At 29.5% G+C, this 11031-nt stretch overlaps 1 protein-coding gene across 3 annotated transcripts in view; it reads right to left on the bottom strand.

Annotated features, from left to right (window-relative positions):
- The window catches only part of LOC106468303 (ubiquitin carboxyl-terminal hydrolase 15-like), a 43926-nt gene that overhangs the window by 11747 nt on the left and 21148 nt on the right, over positions 1-11031 (bottom strand). For all 3 annotated transcript variants that reach the window (XM_022396644.1, XM_022396645.1, XM_013928721.2), the window contains exons 7-11: positions 7427-7568; positions 6284-6457; positions 5867-6025; positions 4423-4647; positions 1624-1707 (exon numbers count right to left, since the gene is read on the bottom strand). In XM_022396644.1, the coding sequence (XP_022252352.1) occupies positions 1624-1707; positions 4423-4647; positions 5867-6025; positions 6284-6457; positions 7427-7568 (784 nt within the window). The remainder of the gene's footprint in view (positions 1-1623; positions 1708-4422; positions 4648-5866; positions 6026-6283; positions 6458-7426; positions 7569-11031) is intronic.

Genomic DNA, 11031 nt, shown 5'->3' with positions numbered 1-11031 from the left:
ATATATATATATATATATATATATATATATATATTGCTATTTAGAAATATGTTCTTAAGCATATTTTTCTTAAAACATATAATTGTTTGCTTTACTTCTTCATTTACTGTTCTGTCTTCTATTTACTTGTACTCGGTTACTAATCCTTTTATAGTTTTGCCCACGGAGGATATGAAACAACATAAATTACTATATCAATACCATAGAATTTCACTATGATTTATCAAGCATAGTAATTGAGCTGTATTTCAGTCTAAAAAAATTTGAAATTTCGAGCAGACTAAAGACGCCACCTACCTCCTTGAAATCTTGGTTTGTAAGAAAGAGATGTCATCCAAACATGTTAAAATGGCTGAGAAAGCCACTAGGGGAACATTCTGAGCCTTAGTTATTCATGTCATATATAGAAGTAAGTGTATATAAGGGAGCATTTCCAATAATGGAAAGACATTGTCAGGATGCTACTGTGTTTGATTTATCACATGAGCAATATCTTAGCAAATAGAAAATATAAGAGGTTCTTATTTTATACTCTAGCTTGTCAATATCAGTAATTTGAGTTCCTAATTCGTATGAAACTATAGACTTAATATTTTGACATCACAGACATCTAATTTGAACCAGTGCTGCATTCAACATACCATGTGACACACAAAAATCAATGTTTAAATGTGTTTTTTTAATATTTACTTTTAAATTAAGAAATTGAGTAATATATAGTACTAAAATTTGAATTATAATCTACAGTTTGATACCAAAGTTATTGATATAAATTCATGAAATAGTAGTTCAATAAAATTTCAAATGGGAGTCAACAAACGAGATGACATGGCTTTTGACCCATGACCCATCTCGAAAGGGTTAAGATCATACATGAAATTAATTCGTGCCATATTCATAGAATAAGTATTGGTAAAAATCAGTTAGATTAACAACTTCTAATATATAGAAAAGCCAGTGTATTTTGGTAACACTACGTTCCAACAATGGCTTTTATGTCATGTTGCTCAGCAACAAAAGTATGGCCTAACATTGTTGTTAGTCTAAGTACTGAAAGTATAAAACGAAATGTACAGACAACAAAATCGGAAAAAAATATCTTTTGATTTCATAATTTAGAGTCTCCGCTGATTAAACAGGTTTGTATTTTATTAAAAACATTGGTAATAATACAAAATAGCTTAATTCAGAAATGATTTAAGCTTAATATTGAATTGATATTTTTACTTTCATGATAAATTTTATGCACTTGGCTCTAGGCTAGGTGATCCCACAGTACGTCTTTACTTTAGGCTTATTATACCAACACTCACTACACCTATAAGGTTTCATGACTCACAGTCCCCCTTGCACCCCCATCACTAAAATTGTAATGTGCAGACAGTAATTGAACTATTCTATCTGCATAAATGCATTTTGGCTTTTATATAGGTTAGATAATTTTTTTTAATATTTTTCTGTAAAATACTTAATCAACCTTCAATCTAAGGCATGTACTTTTACTTTTATTATAATCTTTTCATCATCATAATATAGAAAAGAAAATTATGAGGTATACCACATTATTTGATAACTTAGTGAAAACAAAACCCAGTTCTATAAATAAGCAAACTTGTAACTTACTCTATCAGCTTGGACATCTGCAAGTTTTGCTACTGCTTCACACAAATCTTGTACACATCCCATCTTAGGGACTGTTACCTTCATCTAAAAACAACAACATCTTGTTTAAATAAAAATATAGTGTTCAGTAAATAAATGAATCAGATACCCATTTTAATGGCAAAAGAGAATCAAGACAAATTGTTTAATTTTAGGGAGGACTGTGGAAAGTTTGTTTATTCAAAGTTCATACTAAAGTTGTTATTCAACGAACATAAAATCTAAGACAGTACTTAAAGCTAACTATAAGTTTTTGTGTTCCGTAAGTGAGGTACACTATTCTTTCCTTAATGTTATTTTAATTAGAATTATTGGTTAATAAGCTTAATATGTCTTGTTTTATTATTTTTAATCTTGTATTATTATTATTATACTTTCATTACAAATAGTTTTGCATTGTTAGCTTAGTTTATCTAGTTAGGAATAACCTGGCCAAAACTCGACAGATACTGTTAGGTTGATAGCTGAAAATATCATTAACAGCAAGGGTACACAAATGATGAAACAATGCATTCTAATCTCAGTGAGTAAGACAATAAGAAGTGTATATTTAGATAATTATACTTATTAATGAATTTTTAGTTTTCATCTAAAAAGGTAGCTTTCTTTGATCAAAAGTTGATATTAATTAAAATAAGTTTGACAAAAAACATTAAAAGAAGTGGTCAAGACTTATAAAACAATCAACATAAAGTTTGAAATAAAAACCAACAACATTAAAATATCTATTTTGATATTTCAGTTTTGGTAGACAGCTAAACTGGTTAACCAATTTCAGTTAACTCTCTCATCACGAGCACAGTTGATTTGATTGACCACATGACCTTCTTGTACTCGTATAAAGTGTTTATAGACTTAATACTACTAACTTTTAACAGTATGTATTTCTTCACAAAATTTGGCAGTCTTTCAGTAAACATTACAAGTCTTTCAAATAAGCTAAAAAAAGATTTGTCCATGAATATATCAAGTACTTGTTTTGAATAGTCCGTGTGCAAAGTGATTTTAATGTTAAGATTAAAAATACTTTTCTTCATCTCAAAAATCTCAGGTTTGATTTGTGTAATCTCTAAAACTACCTAAATACATTTCAAATGCTTGTTTTCATTAAAACTTTATAGTTTATCTGTTATTTTCTCTACCCTAACTCTATACATGGTTGGTCAATTTGACAGACCTCATAACCACCCAAAAAAATCAAAATAAATGTAAATTACCCTTTTTTCTTTCTAGAATAACTTCAAATTGTATCATGAAACTACATTTGTTTATCCCAAATAGCTTTAAACTCATAACAGTACATATCTATCAATTATAAATTTTTATTGTTGTATTGCACTTTGAACAGTGTCTTAACTACTATTCGCACCATTATAAGTTGTAAATCACTTGGGTAATGTGGACTTCACATTACGCTATCGAATTACACGAGCTGCTCGCATGAGTGCCTCATGAAACATTTTTATTATATTATTATTATTTATTTTACCTATTCTAACTTAAAGAGATCTCTATTTTTACATTTTAGTTACTTTTTATAATAATAAAGAATAAACATGAAAAGCAAGAAATAAAAACTTATCCAAATCTTCTTTTTTTCTTGCCGTCAATTGTCGATGACACTTAACTCTACTTTTTTTTTAATATACTAATGGTAGTAATGCACTAAATAATCTTTATTAAATTGAACAATGCACCAAAGAACATAGAATAATAACATGCAAAAAGTAGACAATTTCCCATAACTATCACAATTTTTTGGCTTTCTAGCTATGCAATAATAACTGTTACAAAACCATCCATGTTAGTCATTCTCTTTCCCATTGGAACAAAGCTTGTACTAACAGTGAAATTGATAATTCTCTGTTCAAAAAACATTATATAATATGTCACTTGATAAATGAAACCTTGGCTTTCTATAGGTTATAGATAATATAGAATTAAACGTAAGAGAGAACTATTAAGAAATTCTGAAAGAGAGAATGTGACGGGTGGGTGTGGCAAGAGGGGTCTGATTTTCTGTCTGATAGCTCTATAACCAAACACAATTGAATGCTATAAAAATTATGGTTTTTCTGAGCAATGACAATTTATAGTGAGTAATTTATATTGAATTTCATACTTATTGGAGGGGTGGTGGATAAAATAAAGAAGAGGAGATGCCTAGAGAAAATATGTCACACTAGGGGAAATTCAGGATTTTTATAAATATTGCCTCATAAAATTAATAATTTAAAACTTATATACTATTAAAATATAGATTATTAGCTAAGATTTTATGCTATATTAATTGGTATAACGTAAACAAAAAGTAGATTAATAAAATTTTGAATGCAAGTCACTAAAACCCCGTGATATGCGCAGTGGAGGATGCCCGTGGCAATAGGATTAAAAAATATTCAGATATTTAGTTTCATAATGGTAAATAAAACTATTCTTCATTTCAAGAAAAAATATCATACCAACTATCTTATACCTTGTATGTTATAAAAATACTTCCAATATCAAACACTCATTTACGGTGGAAAAACAAATTCTACTAAGTAGAAATCTTCGTGAGATTTATCACTACAAAGCCACAAAGCATGTTCTGATTTTTCTTTGAAACAGTCAGTAGTAACTCAATGTAAATATGAACTTGCCAAGAATATTAATTTGAGTAAATTATTCTGACACTGACCTTTAAACAAACAAAGAAAAGTTGAAAACTTTCTAGTTCTGAAAAGTCTTTTCATCTATTATATGGTCAATGATTTGTACCTGTAATATCCTTTTACTGGCATCTAACTTAACCAAGAAAATTTCAATCTGACGCTCTTTTCTGACTGGGAGAGGCAAAGACAGATAGCAAGATGGATCAAAAGTCACGGAGACTTTTGAACACACTGGACACACAAGAGTAGACTTGAGGAGTCCATGAAAAATGTCAACAATGATGGAATTATTTCGTTTCAGGTAATTCTCCCAGGCTTCTTTGGCCACCACCTTTAATAACAAATAAATATGATAACACTGAGTGACAATAGCCACTTATGTACAAAACAGACATGTAATTAATGCAACAGTTAATCAATATAATATTATGCTGTTACCTCTTAAATCCATGTTCTTTCTAAACTTTTGGTTATATCAAAAACAATGTTGTGAATTAACGTTTTCTTGAGGTCTTAATGCCGATGATGGAATTTGAAACAATTCTGAAATGTCCTTAATTAAAAATGTGTTTTGGTATTACCATGTTTCTAACATGTGTTTCAAAAATTCAACTTCCACCTGATAAATCAGTTAAAATATTATAATATTTGTGGCTAAATCCATATATCAGAAACAAAAAGTTTATCATTTTGGAAAAATGTATTTCATTAATAAGAAGGATGTTCAGGAAGATTTACAACAGACCAACCCACGTCACATTACAGCCAACCATTGTATATCAATAGTTGAAGACATGAGGAATCAGACATCTATACAAATAGCTAAAAACAAGAAAAGCCAAAACTAGATTTCTATATATGGTGCTGAAATTATAATGAATTATTTCCATTTCATTATTTCTGTTTATGGATATGACATACATAAACAGCACATTGAAATTCATATTAAAAAAGTATAAAAAAATGTTACAGTTAGAAAAGAGTAATAAAAGAATAACTAGCTTAAAGCAGTAAAAGCTATAAAGATTTCTCTTGTGTTTAGGAAATATATTAAAATAATATCTAAAATACTTCGCACAGAACTGTATTTTACATTAAAGAATGTTTCAAATATAATAAACTATTCTAATTATCTTATTTCCATTAATGTGTCCACAATTGGAAATATTTTTTGAATGCTTTTTCTATTTTTATTTTTTTATGAATTTAAACTATTTTTTTTGTACAAGTATAAACTTTTTTTTTTATATAGAGCACATGGAAAGTAGCTTAAATTTAAACTAATCACACTTGGAAAAGATGAAAAAATGTTTTAAATAAAATACACTATTTTAATTATCTTATTTCCATTAATGTGTCCACAGTTGGAAATATTTTGTGATTGTTTTCTTTATTTTTTTTATGAATTTAAAAATTTTTTTTTTTATAGAGCACATGGAAAGTAGTTTAAATTTGATCAAAAATAATCAGACTTGTAAAAGTTGAAAAATCAAGTACAGAAAAATATAAACGCAGAACTTCATTCATTCAGAAACAAACATGAAACTAACTTCATCAGGTCTGCCATCAGCATCTTTCACTTCAATGTAGGGCTTCTTCTTCACTCTGTTTAAATCTTCGTGGAGACCATCCAACAAGAAAGCCATGAGTTCCTGGCAATCTTGCTGTTGGTAACCCGAGAACTGAGGAGCAAACCTTCCCACTGCCAACTGATAAAAAAAAAATATCAAATTCTAGTAAAATAGTTTCATCCATAAATCTTCTCACTATACCGTTGCATTAACCAAAATGTTTTCTACAAAAACCTACAGTAAACCAAAACTAGATATAGCTACTGCATTTCACGATTTCAGAAGTAAGGGTTATCATATGTTGGTCCTAGGATGAGACATTACATTTAACTGAACAAGAAAATTAAAGCTTTGAATTTGATGGCTTGTAGTTTAAATGAAAGACAAATCTCAAACCTTGAAACATCGAGGTATGGTGTAGGTGAACTGGCCTGACCAAATGGTTTTCATTAATTCTCCATATGATTTAGCAATCTCACCCTTCATTCCCAAAGGGTTATTCACATTGAGTTCATCCCAGTACTTTCCTTTTAGAAAGTACTCTGTGAGAGGAGGTGTGTTGCTCATACACTAAAGCATTAAAAACAACAAAAACAAAATGTCGACTTTAACATATGAACAGTGAGTTTAGTTATTATTTTTTCCTTATTAGGCTTACAATTTACAATATTACTAAAAATTAAGTTGAGATAGAAAAACTTGAACTATGTTTAAGATGGAAGTGATGCTGCATCCGGAGCTCATCCACAGCTGAAATAACATTTAATGCAACTTGATATTGCTGAGAATGAATTTAAACAATAGTTCGATCAATAAATCAAGTCGAATATTCTTATTGGCTAACCAGAATTTGGTAAATCTTCTTCTGTTAATATAAGAAACGTTACCTTAACAAGATTCAAAACATATTGCTGAAACTACAGAAATTATTATAATTTTGTATCAGTCATTGAACTAAACTTATAAGAATTTTTAGGAAGATGTTAATGTAATCTAGTTTGTGTACATTAAACTGAACATTCCTAGAAAGATTACTTTCATATATTGCCTGAAAACTTTCTCACTTCCTCCCAAATTTAATCATACAGTTTTTAATTTTAACACACTAATACATCTATTGTAAAATAACGGAGGAAAACCTTTTGCAACTAACCAAAACCACCTTCACTTTAACACTTCTTTATCATTCTAATTGTACAACTTAAGAGTATTTGATAACTAACTGTTTTTAAGAATGTTAGGAGTGAAGCATTATTTCATAGTAAAACTAAGTAAAAAAACAAACTAAATTTAAAGCCATAAGAAAGTGATCTGCATGTTAGTGTAATAGGTTTTTCTGCTGTGTAATTAAGTCTATTAGAAAGATTTATTCATTAAAAAAACTGGTAAAACCTGACAATTAGATAAATACATCTTAAGTTAAAGTGAATGCACAGATATTCATTTCATTCTAGGCTACTGATTAAACCTTTTCTTATCCAAGTACACAGTGGTGTTCCTACTAAATTTAAATTTAGAAAACAAATCTTGAATTATCACCTGTAATGCAGAATTCATAAAACATGTATTTCCTAGATTACTAAGCCCACAAAGACCAGGCTGAACTTTGCCCATCCCACCACTGTTGTAGTCATAACTATGAAAGTTTATTCCACTGACTGTGCCATAACTCCTGGTTGTTCTGAAACAAACATTGCAAGACTAATTCTCATGTACTACAAATTATATACAGAATCACATCTATCATCATTCTAGCACTGAAATATGCTTCTTTCTCAGTCATAAAAACTTTAAAAAAAAGCAGAAATACAATAATGTTTAGAGAAAAGTATCTGAATTGATACGTCCAATATTTAAAACCTCATAATAATAATAATAAAATTTGGTCAATGCTTCTTTTAGTATTAAAATAATTGTTCATTATATGATCAAAATTATTAATCTAAAAAAATGCATGTTTTAATCTTTACAACATACTACAAAAATATTTCCTTTCTGTAAATTCTGGATAACTATGCTCTATGCGTAGTGTGAATTATATTTCTTTATGCTTTGTTTATTTTAACCCTATGTGCATGAGTGGGTATCTAAGTGCACATTCCCTAACTTTTACAGAGTGCTATACAATATGGTAACATATGTTTGATGTCAAAGCTATCAACTATTCACTGATGATTTAGCAACATTTCACTTTAGGGTAGATACCAGTTACAATATACATGAGTAATTGGAAAAAAATTGTAAATATGCATTTTGAAGGTTCTAGAGGTTATGAATATGCAATATGCAAACTGAACAATGTACAAAAATGTTTTTATTCTTCACGTGACCATCATCTTGACTCTGAGTTGTCAGAAGCTGAGTCAAACTGACTTCTCCAATTCACAGACATAACTTGAGTACAATTACTTTAACATATGTAATATTTAATGTAAAACAGACTCATACTTTTTACTAAAAACTTGCTACATTTCATGAAGATACACATCGTAATTTTGGAATTACAGTTAACATTACTTCTCCAATACAGGATTGATCCAATGGACCAGCCGTGTGCACATTAGGCTAATTTCTTTATTATGACATATTTTATTAAAACAAATGTTATATGGATAATGCAATTCTATTTATGTCATAAGCATTTCTTTTTGATAAAAGGAAACTACTTACATAAATCACCTTATAAATAAACACAATATTTTGCTGTCTTTAAAAATAAGTACGTTAAATGGACACTGAACCATTTTGTCAATTATTTGAACAAGATGTTAGTAAAATCATTTTTAACTATCACATGATCTGAGTCTTATATTTACTTTTTTGTTCTGACGAACTGAATTTCTACAAACTGCTTAGTCCCCTTCCCTGAAATTTGTAAGGTTTTATGTACATCTGCTATAAGCATCACAATTTCAATTGCTCTATATGTAAAGAATCATTAGTTTCTATCATTAATTGTAGGTGTACAAGTTCAAGTCATATGAATTTTGCACAAAACATTTAGAAAATCTGAATATTTTGTAAATGAAAGTTATGGGTACAAATGAATAACATAAAGATACAGTTCTTCCCTTTTAATACATTTCACCAATTTGGGTCCCTTCCTCACTAATCATTGTCAGGTTTTATGGGGTCAGGTGTCTGTGACTTGTTGGTGACCAATTTCAACAATAAACAGACAGCATACAATCCATTTGTTTTAAAATAATACAATCAAAACAAGACAAATACATATACAAAAATTTGTTGCACTATTGGTTATCACAGTTGTATCTAGGGATTTAAATAATAGTCTCTTTTTTCATCAATGTCCACACAGGCAGGTTCAATTACATTAGAACACCCTTCGACATGACAAATTATTCTCTTCTACCACTTATTACAATAAAAGCTGTGAAACTCACTTTAGAAATCACCCATTATGGCTGAACAAGACAAATCATTCTCCTCTACCTCTGTTATTACAACACAAGCTGTGAAACTCACTTTAGAAATCACCCATTATGGCTGAACAAGACAAATCATTCTCCTCTACCTCTGTTATTACAACACAAGCTGTGAAACTCACTTTAGAAATCACCCATTATGGCTAAACCTGCATGCAGTCTAACTTCACTTGTACTTTCACTAACTTATTTGCACTAACTTGGTTGCCTATATATATATTGCCTGACTGATGCCTAGAACCCTCTACAAACTACGAGAAGCTATTATGTAACAATACTCATTGAAACAACAAGAAAAACTTAAAAGCTTCTAGTAACATGATGCAATCAGATAATCACAGACTAGCGAACTGCACAACATATAATTTGTACACAGTTAAGCAAACAAACCTGCAATGAACTATCATTTCTAAAAATATTAAATTTAACACTCGTGCTTTATAACTATCTAAATCATAACTCTCATATTCAATTTAAATGAAACAGTTGTGTATATCTAGCAATCATCAAACAAAATCCTCATGTTAAGCTGGTATCTGAACATTTCACTAGTCAACAGCACTAAAATAACTAGGAACAGCAATGATTCAGCCTGAACAACACCCTATGTACATGTGAGACAAAAATAGTCATATCAGAAACCCTATTTTCAACTTGAACAACACCCTATGTACATGCAAGACAAAATAGTCATATCAGAAACCCTATTTTTCAAACCTGAACAACACCCTATGTACATGTAAGACAAAATAGTCATACCAGAAATCCATAAAAATCAGATAAAGCTATCAAGCCAGAAGCATCTGCTACCACAGATACTGTCTCTTTGAACCAAATAATAGGACTGACTATCATTTCTATAATACACTGAAGCTGAAAGCGGGGAGGGTGCTCAGCAGATTCACTTCTTGAATCCTTTGATCCAGAGCCTGTCATAATAATCATTTGGTCACACCCAACCACAGTTAGGTTTTATTAATGAATACACATTAAATCCACTAATCCAACACAAAAATAATCACAAACACCAAGCTTCACTTCTATTTAATTTCTGAGGCTTAAATTCATCATTAATTGAATACTACCTTTAAACATTTTCATCAGAGTCCTGGACTGTTAAATAACTACTTCACATCATACCTATCTAAAAATATTCAATACTATATCAACCAATACTATACAAGAGATAATTCTAGTTTTGGCATTCTAGAATTTTTAAATTTTTTCTGTTCAATAAAAATATTTTGAACTTCTTATCTATAATTTTTTAAATAACTCCCAGGACTTATACTCTTGGAATTTGTTTTATTTATTTTATCATTGTTTGTAAATCTGTTTATTTACTCCTAAATGAATATCAATTTTTCCTCTAAAACTATATTTTTACCTCTCATTTTCTCTTCTCTAATTGTAGGGAAATCATCAATGTACAGCAAAACGAAAAAATGAAAAAAAAACTAAATAAAAGTGATAAAGTACAGATCATAAAGATCCAAGTTACTTATCTTAACAGCTTCAATTTTTAACTTTTTCAGATCTGTTTTCTTTTAATATTATTGTTTTATTGCAAACCTTGTACCACTGGAACAGTAATCCTTGCATAAAAAAACAATAAATTACAGCAGGAGTCTATTAGCTATTTCCCATAATGCTAACATAAACAGCACCTGATCTAGTGTCATTTAAGCATTCTGCAAC

Source organism: Limulus polyphemus, unplaced genomic scaffold (assembly GCF_000517525.1).
Source record: "Limulus polyphemus unplaced genomic scaffold, Limulus_polyphemus-2.1.2 Scaffold2957, whole genome shotgun sequence".
NCBI lineage: Eukaryota > Metazoa > Arthropoda > Merostomata > Xiphosura > Limulidae > Limulus > Limulus polyphemus.
Note: the sequence above shows the minus strand (reverse complement) of the source record. Positions and strands in the feature narration are given on the sequence as shown.